Source organism: Caloenas nicobarica, chromosome 13, assembly GCF_036013445.1.
Source record: "Caloenas nicobarica isolate bCalNic1 chromosome 13, bCalNic1.hap1, whole genome shotgun sequence".
NCBI lineage: Eukaryota > Metazoa > Chordata > Aves > Columbiformes > Columbidae > Caloenas > Caloenas nicobarica.
In genome coordinates this window covers 20216663-20235547 of record NC_088257.1, presented here as the reverse complement: position 1 = coordinate 20235547, position 18885 = coordinate 20216663, and the positions used below count along the sequence as shown (strand labels likewise).

General features: G+C 46.7%; 1 protein-coding gene across 1 annotated transcript in view; it reads left to right on the top strand.

Annotated features, from left to right (window-relative positions):
- The first annotated feature begins 285 nt into the window (after positions 1-285).
- The window catches only part of FGF18 (fibroblast growth factor 18), a 51652-nt gene continuing 33052 nt past the window's right edge, over positions 286-18885 (top strand). Inside the window, exons 1-2 of the mRNA XM_065643823.1 lie at positions 286-330; positions 7319-7499. Coding sequence (XP_065499895.1) covers positions 286-330; positions 7319-7499 — 226 coding nt within the window. The remainder of the gene's footprint in view (positions 331-7318; positions 7500-18885) is intronic.

Sequence of the window (18885 nt, the reverse complement as noted above, 5' to 3'; positions counted from 1 at the left end):
AAAAAAAAACAATATATCACGACTGGAGAAAAATAAGTAAGAAAAAGATTAAGTTCTGAATTGTATTTCTGGAGAATCAGAACTGCCAAGAGCTCATGGAGGGGTGGGCTCCCTCGTACAGGCTGCTGAGCTGCTGTTGCCTGTGGTAATTATATTAATAATGTGACTTGGGGGCTGCAGCAGGTGACCTGGTTCAGAATCCATGGAAACGGGCAGGTGGAGACGTGGAGAACGGGGCTGTTGGAGCCTGTTTAGGAGCAGCAGCACTCTCATGATGGCCTTTGCATGGGCCGGCAGCGCTGGCCGGACCGTCCCTTCCCCTGGTTGCAGGTGAGTACAGCTGGGGTTTTAAAGTCATTAATCGAGGCTGAAACCCTGCTCTTCCCCAGACTGAACCGTTTCCCAGGATGGAGCAAGTTTAAAACGTCACCATCTCACAAATGGTGCATTTTCACAGTTCTGGCTGAGGCTCACTCCATCATCAAACGGAGAAATTTGGTTTTCTCAAAGGCGGCATCATCTTTCTCTAGAAAATGGCCAAATAGTGACTGATGGGCCATAAAACATTCATTTCCTTGGGCTCTCTCAGGTTGCAGTTTCTTGGCACTCCCCGCTGTGGTTTCATCCCAGGCGCGGTAACACCGTCTGCCGTCTGAGGACTGATGGACACGTTGCTTTTGGGGAGCAGAATAGCAGTGGTACAGAGCTTGGCAGGCTGGTGGCATCTCGGGGAGATGCTAGGGGGTTTGGCTGAGCCGTAGCCAGATTTCTCATAGACTGTGTGTTTCAAAGAGAAGGAAGGTCTTTCGCTGCCCAAGGAGATTTAATGTATGGCTTCTCTGAACGTGGCAGGCAGCTCTCTGGAGGAAAAGAGACTCTACTTGCAGAGCAGCTTCTGGATCCAAGTATGTGTCACCTCGCTGAGCTGTATGTCCCCTCTTCCAAGCCCTGGAAACTTCTCTTCGGGTCTTGTTTAACATTTCTGAAATCCAAAGGCATGGGCAGGCTCGACCCCCTCGTCACCCCATTTCCTTCTCCTTTCCAGCTCCATCCCTACATGTGCTTCACTTAGAGCACATTAAAGAACAAACATCATTGAATTTCATGTACTGCAGAGACTTGAAAGCGCTCAAGTCAAAGAAATGAGGGGCTCAATTTTGGAGCGGAAAGAGGTCTGGGTTTCTCTCCGTGGTGGGCTGATGTCCCCTGCGTGGGCCGTGCCAGGGCAGAGCTCAGTACCCGCCCTCGGAGCAGGAGCTCTTCGATGACAAGGGACCCGGAGGTTGTCTGGTCCTTGGCTTTTGTCCCTTCCCAGCAGTGTGAAATGGAGGTTGGGAGGAGAGCAGAGAGAGGAAATCGCAAGGGGGAAAAGTATTATTCAAGCTGAAGGATGGTGTTGGTACAAGAATAAACAGATGTGAACTGTATGTATGTATACGAGTTAGAAAATTAAGGCAGAGAGTATTAGGGAGGTGAAAGATACTTCTAAGGAAATAGCCAAAAGATGGTTCATGATTTAATTTATGAATGGGTGATAGACTGGTGCAGCTCTTGTGGAGTGAGGTCTTTTGGCATCTGGGTTTTAAATACATCCGTGCTTGTCTGATGAAATATTTTTTTCCCACTGAAAAAGAAAAAAAAAAGGCAAAAAGCATTTCAAGTGTAATCCTTTGTAAATTCCATTGGTGGAGTCTTTTGTGGAGTTTGGGAGTCTTGTGTCTTCTGAACAACGACTTCCATGGTGTTGCCCTTCCTCACAGTGCATCCTGGAGGGTGCACGGTCATCGTTCAAGACGATGTCTCCTAAGACCAAGAGCAGGACTTAGCTTTTTGGATATTTTTCAAGGAAAAAAATACTTTTCCTTGGATAGCAGGAGGAAATCACTTTGTAAAACAACACAGAAACAAAGGTCTGAGTTCTGTTGTTTTGAAAGGTTTACTTACATTTGTGCAAATCTGTGCCCTTTGCTCTGAGCTCCTGCTGGGCATTGCAATATGGAGCTGCTTTGTGTTAGATGAAATTCCAAATGTGCTTCTAAGCCCAAAGAAATGACACGTTAAAGCAGTGCACATCCACTTCTGTCTTGTTTTGAACCAGGCTTTGTGACCTGAAAGTAACAACATCCTGGCAATGGATTGGCTTTGCAGTTAAGAGGAGGATAAAGCAGAAAATAAGGAGTGCATTGTGTTTCACTGTACGTCGAGGACGGGGAGCTTGCAAATCCCGCTGTAATTGGCATCGAGGAATTCTGCCAAAGTCATGGGAGCAAAGTGGTTTGTTACTTGCCTTTGCAGACTTGAGAGAGATCTGTCTTGGATATCCTCTTGTTGACCTTATCGAGTTAACTTTCATGTGTTTAGAAGGTCATGGAGAAAATCATTAATATTAGAATGATTTGATGGCTGAAAGGTAATAAGTATTTCCTCCTTATCAGATTGGGTTTGAAAGGACTTCGAATAGCTTGGTTTGTTTATCTTTTGCAATCGGTATGGCCCTTAGCAAGAGGGATTTTGTATTCCTAGCTCAGTTTGGGGAATGACATATGGTTTGTTCTCTGATGAGGCTGGGAGGCTCCATAGGATAAAAAGCTGAAAATCAGGAAATTCTGAAGTCCAGCTCCCAGCTAACTTGGCCATGCTGTGGGTCTTGGACACCGCATGCTGTAACGCTTTGTGACACAAACAATAACAACAATATCCCATTTTACTGGAAAGCCCAAAATAAAAAACTCGAGCTGTGTAGAGGTTGGTTGGATGGATGGAAAGGCAAATCCCATAAGCATGCCTTGACACCCTGAGGGTTTCATTGACCTTGGTGGGTCTGTGGTTGCTTTCTGTTCAAAACGAGGCAGAGATGTGGCATGAACTTGTGCAGGACTGATGTCACCCTGCTGCTGGCAGAGGCTTTGGCTGTTCTTGAATGTTTCTTGGCTTACTTAATGGTGAAGCCTTGGGCTGCATCAGCAAAATGGTCTTCCCCTCACCCTCCATCTGGGACTTAACAAATAGGAGAGTCATTCTTTAAGCTGAAGGATCATTGTAGAGCCATTTAAGATGAAATCCGCTCATTGTTTGAGAATCATTTGGCAAAAAAGTGCTTGAAAAATCTCCCAGTGTGGGCTGTCGGAAGACAGATGTCGTTTCTGGTTTCTGCGGCCCTTTGGAACAGACGAAGGACTAAACGCGCCTCCCTTGAATTATTGAGCAAGTACAGCGGAGAGGAGGGACAGCTGCTTATTTTCAGGAGTAAGGCAATTCTGATGCATCCGTGGCTCGAGGTGATGGTTGGTTTTGAAAGGAATGCAGTTTAATCCCTTGCGTAAACTCCTGTATTGCCACCTGTATTTTTAGGACATCTCTGTAGATGTATATTGTCGCTGAAAGATGTTGTGATAAATAAATACTAAATAGTTGGGAAACTGCTTGAAAAGCAAAAGAGGAAGAATAAAAATGAAACTGGATTTGATGCTCTCTGTTTTAATGACTGGGATTTTGCAGACTATAAACCAATGGCACTGAACAAGATGGAGTTATTTGAAACCCACTATCCCGAGATGCTGAAGTTGTCCTGCATAGACAGCAGCCCACAGCAGTTGGATAGATTTGCAAAATAGACCACAATACAACCCCAAATCCCACCAAAACACTGGAGGAGACCCAGTAGTGCAAAAAATCCTTTTCCTGTCCCTGGAGAGTGTCCTACAGGGTGCATTCCTGCTCTGGAGCTAGAAAGTGCCAACAGCTGTCATTTCAGGGACCTGGACCCACAGTCTGTAGCCTTTCCTACCTACAACACAGATGTGTGGATGACCAGATTGAAAGGCCAAAAAAAAAGCAATCATTTTGTGTATTATGTTTTTATTTCCAGTAATAACATATTAATAGTAAGAAAAAAAAATTGCTTTGGTGAACAGAAGTGAAAGCCCTTAAGTTTTCAGGTGGTACTTGAAGACATTTCTGCACTTGTTTTTGTGTGGTCATGATTGTTACAGAAATGTATTTGTGGGTAGATGGACTTGGTTTCAGGTGACCTTCTTGAGTGAGTGTTGGTGATCAGTTACCGAAGGAGGCATATGTTACTAATTTTTTAGAGATTTATGAAAGAGAGCCTCTCTTATGGTATATATAAATGGACTTTCGTATCTCAGTAAAGTTAGCTGCTTGAGGGAGTATGCTCCTAGGGCAGGGGTACAGTGAGAATGGATTTCAGTGATGACCAAATAGGTTTTATCTCATGAAATCGACACTGCGTGAAATTTTATTTCAGAATATTGATACTCTCTGCTGCGGGCTGGATGCAGCCCAGGCTGGCATGGCTAATTCACCTTGGCCACGCTCCAGCAGATCATCCTATTTCCACCGAGTGGTTAAGCATGGGCTTATCTTGAAGCAGGCAGCTGAATCCTTTTGGTTTCACTGCTGCACTGGACCAGGGGATGGGTCAGCTGCAAGGAGAACTCGTGGCACGTTCCTCCTCCAGGATTTCTTCCCCTGGGTTAGAGCTGGCCCTATTGCAGAAGTGATGGAGTCATAGATGCTCGGGCTGACTTTGTCAGGGCTCGGTGTCCCCTGCTGATCCCCGCGTCAGGTGGCTGCTGGGCTTGGACAAGCTGTTGGGGTTGTGGGTGACAATGAGAAGGAGATGTCATCCCTCCTGCCCTTCTTGTGATGGCAGGAGAACGGTGACAAACATGCACAGGTGGGTTTGTGCCTGTGCAGAGCTGCCCACGGTGCAGGACGGCACCGTGGGTGCTGGGGCCTCTGTCTGCGAGTGCTTCAGAGACAATTAAGACAGATGATTAAAACGTGTTTTGGAAAATAGATTGCCTTTCCTTTTTGAAGTTTCCAAGAAAGCAAAGCAACCTGCCCTTCCACAGGCTTCAGATCCCACCTGTTTTGCTTTTTTTCCTAGAAAAATGTGAAATTCATTAACGTGTGGCGAAAGCAATGTAACGACCTCATCTTGATTTAAAGTCTGTTTTAAATCTTAAAGTGATGGAGCCAGAATCTTAACTGCAAATAGCCTTGCTGTTTGCAGGTACGAGGCAGACTGTCAACATTACTTTAACATCTCTATTTTTACTAGCTAAGCATCCTTTGCAACAATATCATTTGAAAAAAAAAAAAAGGCAAGAAAAGATGTAGGAAGACAAAAAGAGCTGGATATTATTCCTGTTAAAAGCCAAGTCCTGGTTGCTGTGCTCAGACGTAGCCGTGGAAGAGGAGAGTGAGCAGAGCCTGGCTCCGTGGTGGCCCCGGCTCCATCCACATCCCGTGGTTCCTCCTGCCAAGGGCTGTGGCTGCTTCTCCTCTCACATCCTCAGCTTTGGGTCACGGCTTCTTGCTGCGCTGTTTTCTGAGAGTGGGGAGTATCCCTACGATTAGTTGTGTAATTCTTGTTTATCACTTGTGTTGGCGCCTTGAGTGTCTGTTTAGACCCAGCGTTGCCCTGAACCTCATTTGGCACAGCCTGTGGGTTCAGCTCCTGCAACCTCCTGAGTTCTGATGGTAAAATAAGAGAGTTAAATTGATTTTTCTCCTAGGGCTTGAGATCCAAACAGCATAATCCCAGCATTTAATAAGGGCAGCAGATGCAATCCTGCAACATCCCTGTGAACCTCATTGCTGTTGCCACTGTGGTGAATATCGTGTTTGTGTTTGGGTTGCTTAGTGAAGATCTGGTGCTAAGCAGCACTGCCTGCCCAAAGTTCCCCTCCTGCTGCTGATCCATGTATCTGCTTGATAACTGGAAATGCTAAAAAGTTCTTTTCCAGGTTTTGACTTTCAGGGAGTATTTGACTTAAGAGATATTTGCTGATACGAGATGACAGATGCAGGAGGCTGAAATGGGGGTGGTTTGCCTGTTGTGGCCACTTGCTCTTATGAATTTTAGCCTGGAATGGACCCGAACAAGCGTTTATTTACCTTTTTTCATTTGCATTGCCAGCTCCATCTCCACACTAATATATCAGAACACTGTTGCTTCCAGACTAGCAGGACAAGCGTGCCATAGTGTGAATGTGTTAGGAGAAGCAGTAACTCTGCTAAGAGCAATTATTGTTCCTCTGGCAGCCCCAAACCTAGGCATCATTAAATTCCTACGTGATGCTTATAAGCATCATTAAATTTCCATGTGATTCTCATTTTGTGGTGGATTTTGCCTCTTACATGCAAGTGTTGCACAGCATTAGAGCTCACCAACAATAAGTAGAATTTGAATGGTCTTTGTCTTGGTTGAATTTAAAAATTGCCAATTGTGCAGTAGTTTCCTGTATGTGCTACTCGATAATCTTTTGCTTTTCGTTTCTAAATAATTTATCATCCTGCTCTCAGGGACAGATCATGGAGCAATTTCTGAGCTTTCATATTGTTTGGGTACAAGGTGCTTTTGGGTGCTTTCTGCCCAGCCTCGCTGTCTGGAGGGCATCTTGAGAACATCTTGGTTGTCAGGTCCTCTGACCTTGAGCAAGGCGGGACCACTCTCTGGACGCAAAAACAGGAATCCTGTTTTGGTGTTTCTTGGGAGCCGTAAGGTAAGATAGGAAACAAGATCTCCAGAGAAGTGCAGATGAGTCAGAGAAAGTTTCTGATAATGTTTTAAGGCTGGAGTGCACTTAAGGTTAATTTAATCTGTTGGCCAGCAGAAACAGATGAAGTGGCTTGAGCTCTTGCTGGTCCTTGTTATCTCTCCCAAAGCTGTGACCCTGTTGAGGCTAACAGAGACACATCCTTAGGTAGCCACCAATGAGCCGGCTTCATGTAAAAGCAAAGCTGGCAACAAAGGCTGAAGAGTGGCCGTGTACAAATGGTGCTTTTATCTTAGTAGATTTTATGCCTGGGCATAGCTAGAGTCCAGTCTGCTAACATCAGCATAAATAGGTTTTTCCCTTGACTCCTTCCCTGCAGTTAATCTGGGCAATCAACACCACTGCTGAAAGTGAAATACAAGTTCTCTGAAATCAAGTTGTCCATCCCCTTTCTCCCATACGTGTCTGTGTAACCTGGTAGAGACTCTGCATATGCAAAGGAGAGTCTAATTTACGGCCAGCATGTCTGACCAGGATTAAATCAAAGCAGGACCAAGCAGAAGTTTTTACTCAACGTACCCCCACTCAGCAAACCCCAGGTTTGCTTTACTGTTGAGAGCCAGCTCTGGGTAGAATTACATGTTGAGTGCCTGATCCTGCAGCTGTTGAGTGAAGGGCAGCCAAAGCCGAGTCCTCCTGCACCAGGTTGATGGGCAACGTTTCTGTCCAAGGCGCTTGCTTTGTTTCATGGGCTTCTCTGTTCTCTCTCTCCCCTCCCCATCTGCTCTCAGATGTTTGCTGCCGAGGAGAATGTAGATTTTCGGATACACGTGGAGAACCAGACGCGAGCGAGGGACGACGTGAGCAGGAAGCAGCTTCGGCTCTATCAGCTCTACAGCAGGACAAGCGGGAAACACATCCAAGTGCTCGGCAGGAGGATCAGTGCCAAAGGAGAAGATGGAGATAAATATGGTAAGGATATTTACTGGGATCCCCCAGACTCCAAGTCAAAGGCTGTAATCCTGTGTGGTGGGCTGAGAACCTCTTGGGAGAAAAATAAGAAGCGCAATAACGAACAGGATAAAAGGAAAAAAATAAGCCTTTCCAGGTTAAGAACATGGGGTTTGTTGTGTTGGAGCAGGCTGGCAGCCTGGCACCCAGCTGCAAGCAGTTCCCGCAGTAGCGACATGCCCCAATTTATTAGTCTATGTTGGTGCTTGAAAATTCTTTTTCTGTCCAATGGATGAGCTCACAGTGTATTGACTGTAATTTGTAAACCATACCCAGGTTGGTGACTGGGGATGGTCTTTCCCCATGAACTCCGGGCTTGAGTTTGGGTGAATCCAGTGCTTTGATGAAGGACTCTAATCTTTCTAGGCAGGGAGGATATTTGGTTTGAGCTGAAATTAAACAGACTTGGGAGCTTTGTAGAGTCTCAGAGTTTAAGTTGAATCTTGAGGTGTGTGGATCCTGCAGAAACGCAAATAATTGAAGTTCCCCCGGGCTAGCAGTGTGTTCAACTACTTTTACTGTGATTTGCACACAAGCAGCATGCTAGAAATGCTGCTAGCGGGCTGAATCACTAAAAACTCTGTAATTCTGGTACATTTTGAGGTGGTTGCAGCAGAGATACTTTTGCTCAAGTTGATTGCTGGATTTGAGGGCTGTTCCGAGAACTGGTCCTTTGTGTTTTAGGGATGTACAGCCCCTGTGCATTCGTGCGTTGCTGCAGAGGGGTGTGTGTGTGTGTCGGGTGGCGTGCACATTCACATGAGGTTGATTTCAGGGAGAGCACTGGTGGGGTGGAGGTGGAATATGACGATGGCAGGTTGAAATCTGGACAGGGTTGTTCTTTCAGGGAGCTGCAGGCGGGATGAGGCACACAAGGGCAGCTCCTGCTGCTGCCGCCGCGGTAGAGGAGCGGGGTGAGCTGTGCCATGGGAGGTGACAGCTCCAAAGCACCCGCCTGCTGTGAAATGAACCCCCACAGCTGCTGCATAGTCACCCGGTCTCTCGGAGAAAACCCTGCCACGAGGTCTCATCAACCTTGTCCTTTGTCTATCCCAAATTTCCAGACAAAACAGGAGTGGAAAGCATCACTTGGCTGCTAATTATTGTGTCATTTTATTGCATTCATTCCCCTAAGGTTTGATATGTAAACCAGTCACTGCGCTCGCTGCCTCTTCCCAGGGAACGCTCCTGCCTGCAGTGTCTGTCAGGTGCCGTGATGGAGTTTTCCTCGCCATAAAAGAAGCAGCATTTACCGTGGGGTGCAGCAGGGAAGTGTGCCCGTGAGCAGCTGACAAGTGCTAATTTATGTGTCAAAACCCATCTTGTCCCCTTCATGCATATGCAATCACGTCTGAACAACAAATCCTCGCGCAGGAGCGTGCTCCTGACCGGTGCCGACGCTGCGTGATTGCAGATTTCCCGTCTGGGGAGCTCCCCAGTGCCTGCGTCGCCGCTCACCGCTGAATCCTCTCTGCTCCCGGCTGCTGGCATCCTTCTGCAAGCCGGGGTGCTCTGGCTGTGGGGGCTGTTTGCTGACGCCCCTGCCAGCTCCCTTCCCCGTGTCCTCATAAAAACTCCTTGCTGCTTCAGGCTGCAAAGCCTTCCCATCCCTGGCCATGCTGAAAGGTTATGGAAATCTGTTCATCATCTTGCTTGGCGTGGGAACACTTAGAGCATGATAATCGGGGAGACAGTGAGGTGGGGCCTGGAGGTCCAGGATGTGACCACGCAGAGCTCCTGGCTGTGATAATGAAGGGGGGAGAGATGTCAGAGTTACTGAAGTGAGAACCATCTGTGTTACAGCCAAAACTGGATACAAAGGCAATGACACAGGATTCATTATGTGCTGGGAACCCCTCCCCCCCGAGGCATTATTATGGAGTAACCTTTGATCAAGACCAGAGAGAGGCTTAAACCAGGTCTGGGGATCTCAACAGTTGCAAACTTTTGATCCACATCTCCGTCTTGCTGGTCAGATCTGCCTCTGAAGGAGGATGGACACCTTTCCTCTCAGACAGCAGATGGCTGGTTTTCCTCCTGCCCTTTTCCTCTCCTTCCCTCTTTTACTGCTTTTATGCCAGGTCAGTCAGAGCCTGGCTTAGCGCTGGGGAAAGCCCAGCTCATTCCTCGGCTGTGTCGCCCTTGCAGATGGTGCAGTCTCCCACAGCCCCTCCGTTGGCTTAACCCTGTCCCACTGCCCAGGGAGATGATGGTGGAGGTGATTGTGGGTCGATGTCCTAAGGATTACAGCCCCGGGAAGGCTTTGGGAGGATGAGCAAGAGCTGATGTCTGAGAAAAGATGCCCGTGAGCTGGCTCCAGCCCTGAATTCTCCCAAGAACTCAGTCCCGTTAAGAGTAGGCAATGGGAGGCAAGGGCAAAGCAGACTCGGTCTTAATGTGGGCAGCTCGGTCGAGCTGTGGCCACGGTCCATAGTGCCCATCAACAGCAATTAGCACCAGTCACTTTTAAAGATGAGAGAGCTAGTAACATTTTAGCACCTTTTTCTCCTCTCCTCCCATGCATTCACAACTGGTTAAAGAACAGTGTCCAAGTGAAGACACTTGGCCCCCCTCCCCGGTTTTTTTTTTTTTTTTTTTTTTTTTTTTTTGCACATATATAGCTTCCAAATGGCTGGCTTGGGAGGGTTGCCCTGCCTTTGAAGGGAGGTTAGTTTTATTGCAAGGTTTTATTGACTTCTGTAAAACTTCTCACCTCTTAGTTGAAGAGAATGCCCAGAAAAGAGGGGAAGTGGCAAATCTCAGGCAGCGAATTGCTCGTTTCCAGGCAGCCACCTTGAGTGTAGCAAAAGGACCGACCAGCCCTGGTGCAGAGACAAGATCCCGCAGGATCAAGGGGAAAACCCCCTTGAATGTTTTATCCAGATCCACAAATTCCATGTGCAAGGATAAACGTGTGCTCTGCAATGCATAGTTTTGCTGGCATAATAATTCTGGGCTGTGATTTTTGGTTTATGTGTTCTTTGGGGGCAAGATCTGGCCCCATGTGTCAAATTATTAAATGGCAAATTAAGTCAGTTAATAGAATTAATTGAGTCGATGTAATCCTTTTAATCAGATGGTTTTGATCCCTTCTCAGATGAATTAGAATCCATTAACGGATAAGTCAATTATTGGACTAAATTAAATCTAATAATAATGCCTGCTGCTCACAGGAACACTAATTAATCTAAATACACTTACCTATCTCCCAAGGTGTTTTTTTTCTTTTTTTCTTTTTTTTTTTTTTCCTTTTTTAAGGCTTAATTGATGTTCCTAAAGTGCACCGAGATCTTTAGATAACAGATGATCTATGTGAGCAAAATATTATCTCTTAACAGTCTATAAACTAATTAAAAGCCTGATCTATTTACAGATTGCATTTTTACTTTAATCTCTTCAACCTATTCAGGAGGAGTTTGCACTGGCCCAGAAAAACAATATTCCTGCTATAAGCTTATTATTACTTTACAGGTTCCTAAGTGGTCCTTTCATTCAGAAAATGAAAGGAGGAAGGAGAAAAAACAACCATTAAAGTGCTGACGAAAAAAAAAAGGACCTGAAACCTTTATATTCTACCTCCGATAAATGGTACAGATAGGGAAGAGAGGGATCAGTGACCTGAAACCTTAGATCCTTTCATTTATTTTCATTTCACAAAAGGCAGAAGACATTCTATCCTGTTTGTTCACGATCTTTGTATCCGGCGCAGTTGGGGAGACAGAGCTCTCTTGGTTGGGTGAAGGCATTTTTTGCTTCATTTGTATTTCACAGCCATGTGATTTTGATTTTAATTTGTCCCCGGCTGCTGCTGTCCTGCGGGCAATGAGAAGCAATAGCCATCAGGAGAGAGGCGAGAGGGTGTCAGGGGCCTTGGGGCTTGTCTGCTCTGTGGGGTAACTTGTATTTGTGGTGACTGCTGAGGTGTTGTGATTGCTGGGATGCAATATTTGTGGGTAGGTGATTAGTCAGTGTGTTCCAGGTTATCAGCTTGTGGTATATTGTCCGTTGACTTAGCCTAGTACAGTTTAAAAAAAATCTTGAGTCTCCTAGAAGGTGGTAAACCATCTGTCTTTTAAACCTTCTAGTTTGTAGCTTGGTTTGAGGACACCCCGCAGCGCACAGGTACGACTTTTCTTCTTCACAGCATCCATATCTCAGCATCACCCGTACCAGCTTCTCAGCCACCCGGAGGGATGGACCCCCAGCCAGTGAAGTCCTCTCAAAGAGTCTCTCTGAGTTCAGTGGGGTTTAACTCAGGAGATGCTCCAGAGACAGGAGCTTTGGGGAGGCTCACAAAGCCTGGATTTAACCAATCTGGGCTCAGGCAGAGCAAGGAGGGAAGCAAATCCAAGAGGTGTACAGGCACGATGCCAGGCATTACCTCCATGTGTGGTGAGCATTGCTGGTACAGGACATCACACCCTGTACATATGTGCTTTTTCGGGTGGTATGGGGGAAGGGAAGAGCTCGGGGAGATGGGTGTCTCCTCCCTGGGGCCACCCCAGGCTGGGTGATGTGCTCCACAGCTTGCAGTCCCACCTTCTGCTCCAGCTGGAGCTTCCCAGAGATGCCAGTGGACAAGCCCATGGAGAGCACATTACAGCTGTCTAGACATCGTTTGTGGTAGAAGTGGGCTCTGTTCCATGAGGAGGTGTAATATGTGTGGAAAATATTATTATAGCAAAATAGCCTCCTTTAATTGACTCTAAATTTTGCAGGATTCCTTCCTAGGTTTGGGTAATCCTGTGCTCTCCAGAATTAATGAGCTGACATAGCACTTCTTGGGGTTTGGCAGCCTGACAGCTAATTTAGAACTCCCTAAACTCATTTCACTAATGGCTCCCATTTGTTCTATCTCAAAGCCTGGAAACAAATGCAAAATACCAGTGCCATTGTCCCATCTTTAGCAAGTCATTCTTTCCCCTTGTATTTCTGGCACCTTAACAGCAAGCTGCCTTGGGAAACCTGATTAACCCTTTCCCTTCCCAGAATGGTTAAAATCAATTTTGATCCCTCTCCTGGGAAGCTTGGGAAGAAAAAACTAAACTCATTGTGTCTGGAAGGCGCAAAATTAACCTGCAAGAAAGACGGGCGCTGTAGCCCAAGGAGCAGTTTGGGTTAGTTAAATACAGCTGTATTTCCACAGGCTGGATGTTCAGAAACCTGCTTTTCTTCCCAGGAACCAGGTATGTGCGCAGGGGCTGTCCGTCCCGGGGCAGCTCACGCATGAACTGCGATTCGCTTTGTAATTTATTCCGCTGAACCCTCAGGATGGCTGTTTCCTATTTAAACACCGTATCACTGCCTCCAGTCTCTTCCCATTACAGTTTTGACATGACAACAAGACAAATAATTTTTTTAAAAGACCTTTTATCTTCTAAACCATTTATTTTCACTTACTTAGCCCAGGGGCAGAGCTGACCTCAGCGGAGGGACGATCATTCACCGTGGCAGCTGTACACTCAGATGGGTCCGGCCTGGGCCCGACAAACCTTCGCTGTCCAGCTGCTGTGTTGCGACTCTGCTTTTTTTTTTTTCCCCCCCTTTCTTGCCCCGCATCCCGTGATTGCTGTATTTATTTACTTATTTATTTTCCTTACGGTGCCTCTCATTTTCACCCGCCGTGGGGCATGGTGCATTTTCCCTGGGAAGGGGGCTCCCCGCGGCCAGGCCGCCGCCGCGTCACCCCACGCGTGCGGCGGCCGGAGCTCCCGCGGCCTGCGCTGCCCTCGCCTTCCAGGCGACTTGGGAAGGTTCAGCCGCCATTGGAAATGTTCCGTAAGCATCTGATACGAACCATCTGTACGTCTAAGACATTTTTGTTTTTTATTCTGCCATATTCTGTGCCTGTGCCAGGGTAGGGGGAAGCTCTGCTTAAGGCAGGGTGAGAAGTCTGGGAAGAAAAATCCAAGTGGTTTGGTTTTTTTTTTGGTTTGTGACAAACCTATTTCAAGCAACGTATTCGTTGGCAATTTCCTTTGTTTTTGGTTTTGATAGCCGCTACCCACTGTGGCCAGCTTCACACCTGATGTTCAGCTCTTTCTGCAGCGATCCCTCTTTTGTACCTCTAGTAACAGCAGAAGCTGTTTATTTTTCCTCTGACACTACAGTGATTTTTGACTTCCCTACTTCGGGACCTAAACATAGCTTAAAGACCCTTGACTTTCATGAGGAAAAAAAAAAAATCACCTTTTGGCTCTGTGTCCAAACTTCAGGTCTCCATAATCACTGATCAGGGTTTGGAAAACATAGGCCTGTCTGTCAGTAAATATTAGGGATCTAGAAATAATGAGGAGGAGTAATTTAGAGGTCTGCTGATAATTTGTCATTTTTAATTTCTGCGTGAAGTGGAAAGTGAGATACAAAGTGAAAAATCTTTATTTTCATGCAAGGGTTTTTGTTAACAGTTTGTGTGTGTATAATTCCGTGCTGTGACTTAAGTGTTCCCATTAGAAATGCAAAATAGGAAATAGGATCCCATCTGTGAGCAATTTAAGAGGAAGTGAGACAATGGAGTCGATTGCTGCTTCAGTTTAGATAATCAATACAAATATTATTAGTATAGTGATTTATCTTGTGAGACACTTTATGAAAATGTGCATGCCAGACCCTGAAGACAGGTCAATATGATACTATCTGTTCCTGCCTTGCTGTGATGATGGTTTTTTCCCATGAAGCTCAAGCAGCTGCTTTACTAAATGTTCTCCCCTGGCTGTGATGAAATAATGCAGAAACAAAATTAGGGCTTCCCTTTCCCCTCTGTGGCTCTGAAGACACACTGTGCATATTAGTACAAAGATTATTTTTATCTGAAATTGATACTTGGGGGTTACTGGGTGGATACTGGGAGATGATCTTTAAGGTCCCTTCCAACCCAAACTGTTCCATGATTCTATGATGAAGTTCTGGAAGAAGTTTGCATAATTTTAAATGCGTTTCTAGGCCATGAGTGATTCTGTGCACAAATGCTGAGAGAGCTCCTTTGAGTTTATTGCAGTTGTTTTACGTTAGTGTCTGTTATCAAGCCTTGTATTGTGGTATCTGAGGTTTTCCCATATCTAAGCATTTGGACAGTGATGAATTCAAGTCAGTTCTTGGGATGCAGTCAAAAGAACCCTGTGAATAGGCTAGTCTACATTTCTGAAAGGGCTTTTTAATTGTTTTTACCTTGAGAGGGAGGAAGGAAAACATCATCAAAAAATTGTCCTGTAAATTTTGGCTTTGGTGTACATTACCATGCATGTTGTCAAGTGGCCACTGAGATTTGTCCTCCATAAGAAATGTTTGGAGGAAATGAAAAATGTCAGTAACCCTATTAAGAATGTGCTTAGATTGGGTGGTGGGACACTGAGGCTGGAGAGAAGGACCTTTGCTCCTCATGTATAACAAAGTGGCACAAATTTCATCCTCTTAGTCTCCTCATGCGTCCCTCCCTCATCTCCAAACCAAGGGTTGCACCATTCCCTCACCTCATGGGCATGCGGTCAGGATAAAAACATTGCAGATGGAGAGATGCTAAAGAAACGGTGGTAACAGAGACCACATTGGTAGCCTGGTTAGAAGTAATTATTTGGTTTTAGATGCTGTGAGACCATTCCTGTTTTCACATTGGGGTTTCCTCAAGTAAGGTGTTAGGCTTTATAAAAAAATAAGGGACTTCAATTGCTCAGATTTCACCTCAGCTCTTTTAAAAACTAGATAGTCAGGAGTTTCCGCAGCTGCGAGGTGGAGCACAGCAAACATTCACAACGTCAGGAGCATTGCGTGGCCATCTGGAAGAGGAGGGAAGAGCTCAGTCCCCTGCAAAACTGCACCAAGCCTCAGGCTCAGTGGAAAGGTGAAAAATAATGAAGGTCCAAAGAGACGAAATTGCTGATGCATGACGCTTGGAAATCTGGAAGAGTCCAAAAAGGGAGCTGAAAATACCCCCCAAAAATGACTATCTGTGGCTTGAACGAAATAGTGTCCGATCAGCATTCAGAAACCGCTGAATTCAGGCCGTTCCAATACTGGCATTTTCCAGACTGCCTGCCAGTCGGATGCAGAGGAGAACACGTGTAGAGTGTCTGCGGTCTCGGCGCTCACAAGGGGAAGGCGAGCTGGAAGTAAAGGGAGCGAGAAGGCCCAGTAAAAAAACCCTTTTTTTTCTTACTGTGAGGAAGAGGGGATGTACTGGTATTGGAGGGAGATGGTTGCGTGGTTGTAGTCTGTAAGCATCTCTTTTAATGAGCTGTGCCAGCAATAAATAGTGCACACTTTGGTCCCTGATGAGTTTTAAGTATTTTCTGCATGCTCGTAACAGACTATTCGATGCTTTTATGGTGACGGAGGAGCTGAGACCTTCTAAATGTCTCCTGAGCTTTGTGTCCCTGCTTCTGCTGTATTCACTTTGGGGATGTCCCTGTCCTTTGCTGGTCCTACCTGGAGTGATTCAGCTTGAAGAATCACTGGATGGTGCTCAGATTCGTTTTGCCCTCATCTCTGGGAGCTGAAAGGAGTGCCTGTAAGGCCTTCTCCTCTACATTCGCAGCTGCCAAAAAGAACACCTTTCTTCCCAAAGCAATGAGAAAAAAATCCTGCCATCTGCTGTGACCCCATCACCTTCTAGCTGTAACGAGTTTTGGATCTTCTCCAACAAGCAGTTTCCCAGCAATCGCAACTGGATGGCGGCTGTGCCAGCTGGAAGGATTCAGCCCCAGGTAGCACAGTGGAGAGGACTCCTTGTTCTCTGACACTGCTCGGCTGCTTCTATTCCTCATCCAAGAGCTGGGCTGGAGGAGGAGCAGCAGATGTTGCGCCCAAGCGGCGTGACGGTGATGCAAGCCTTTGGCATTTGAGCATATGGTAGGTGACACACGCCTGGGATCCTGGCTTCAAGTTGGTGCGGCTGGTGTTGTTTGGTTTATACCCAATGTTCTCAGGTGCTTTTGAAAGGACAAAGCAGGAGAGGGTGTGGGTGGCTGGATGTGAGAGAGGAGCTCCAGCAGCAGGAGACATCACCCACAGCCGCCGGAGTCTGTGAAGACCTCCAAGAAGCAGCAGGGAAGGGCTAAGGAAAGGATGGCACGTAAACACCAGATAAATCTAAAAACATAGTGTTCCAATGGCCTCAGCACTTGGCCAGAGACAGTCATGAGGCTCACAGTGTGTCCATGTCCCCTGTGTGATTTGGGTGTGAGGGGTGTCCTTGCCACAAAACCCCTGTTTCTGCTTGGTGATTTTTGCAGGGGTGAGCGCTGGAGCAGCCCAGGGGGGCTTTGGGTTCCTGGTTTCAAATCACACGTTGTGTTGAGGCAGAAGGTGAGCTCCTCAGCTGCAGAAAGCTGATCGTGTCCTGTTGGGATCAGTGATGTTGTCTCAGATTCCAGCAGCAAAGGAGCTTTGCCTGAAGGTAATTTCAGTATAAATCCCAAATAACATTTCTGCTGGTTGCACGGAGGGATGGCAGGGCTGGATCTCTCTTACAACAGGGGCCTGATTATCCTCTTTTCTACACTCACGAAACTCCACCGACTTCAGCAGAGCCATTGCTGGAGCTCCTGTGGGAGACTGAAAGGAGATTAAGTGCCCAGCAGTGCCTCCCATTCCTCCTGTGTCTTGCACCTTTGTTCAGACCTTGCATTTCAAACCATTTTAGCCGGTGGGAGGCAAATCAAAGCTGTTAGGTTTTAGCCGGTGACAATGGCAGGGTGCTGCGTGGTGTGCCCAGCCCCTTGCCTTTGTGCGAGGTTTGCTCAGCGGTGATTCTTGCCTTTATTTCATTTGCTTCTGCATCTGCATTTGTAACCGCTTTTTTCAAGTTAAGTTTCTGACTGGTGACTCATTAGGAGTAAATAGGCAAAAGGATATTGACTTTACACCTACTAATTTGGGGGTGCTAACAAGCAAATGTAAGAGCTGTATAGTCACGGGTAAATTGTTCCACCTGGGAGGACTGGAGGAGGGGGGAAAAAAAGCTGCGCTTCTGTTTCTCACTGCTAGCCTTGCTTGTTCTTGCAGCCGTAATGAATTTGGGTGAACGTTTGACAGTCACCATTGCTGTAACCTGTTCTGAGCTTCGCCAGGATTTTCTAGCGCCTGAACTATTAGACCTGTGTGGGCATGAGAAGAAGCTAAGATCCTAATTAGAAGATGCTCAATATGTTCGCTCAGAAATGAGGTGCCATTTCTGGTGGCTGCAGAACAAGCCCTTCTTCCTGCAGCATATGTGAGCGCCGGGCGGCGATGAGTCAGGACGCGCCGCAGTGCTGGCGTGCGGCTGTGCTCGGGGGGCAGTTAGGACATATAGTAGCTTTAATATAGCTAGTATAGGTACTGACAGCAGCAAACGTGGCTGGTGTGGGATGCCCATTAGGTAAATGTGAATTGGTGTGGCTCTGTGGACTGTGGCTGCAGGGATAGAATCATAGCCTCATAGAATAGTTTGCGTTGGAAGAGACCTCCAAAGCCCATCCAGTGCCCCCGCTGCCATGAGCTGCACCAGCTCAGGTTGCTCAGAGCCCCGTCCAGCCTGGCCTGGGATGTCTCCAGGGATGGTTCATCCACCACCTCTCTGGCCAACCTGGGCCAGGCTCTCACCACCCTCAGGGCCAACAATTCCTTCCTCATGTCCAGCCTGAATCTCCCTCCTTTAGTTTAAAACCATCACCCCCTGTCCTGTCACAACAGACCCTGCTGAAAAGTCTGTCCCCATCTTTCTTATGGTCCCCTTTTAAGTCCAGAAAGGCCGCAATAAGGTCTCTCCAGAGCTTCTCTTCTCCAGGCTGAACACCCCAACTCTCTGAGCCTGTCCCCACAGGAGATGGCAGAGGCTCATGGTCACGGCCATGGGCAGCTCACTCCTCTGAGCTCTGTGCTCAGTTTTGCTGGTGCTGGGGCCCAAGTCGGCTGCAGATACATCTGTCCCTTTGCAGCCACGTCTCTGACAGCCTGACCATGCACCCTTAGGTGTGCTTAAATCGAGACAAGGGTGTCGGCTTTCTCAGGAAGAGCAACCTGTAGCAGGGGAGCTGGAGCACAGAGCGATGGTCTCTAGCCCTGATGGTCCTGCTCTGGATGACCTCTGGAGAGCCTTCCCAGACTAATTTATTTTGTGCTTTGGTGAGTGTCTTTCAACAGTGTTTGTCAACAGAACTGGCAGATAAAGTCATCAATGATCCGTTGCTTTGAAGGCAGTGGTTCTCCTTTGGATGCATTCAGTGAGACCCTTAGGAAGCGTCTTTTTGCGGTTTATCCCTCCCTTTTCTCCTTGTGATTTTTTGTATTGAGATTTTTAAGAATTTATATGATTTAAAAAATTGGATGTAGGCAAAGTTTTCCATTCTACCACTTTAGTTCTTCTGTCCTT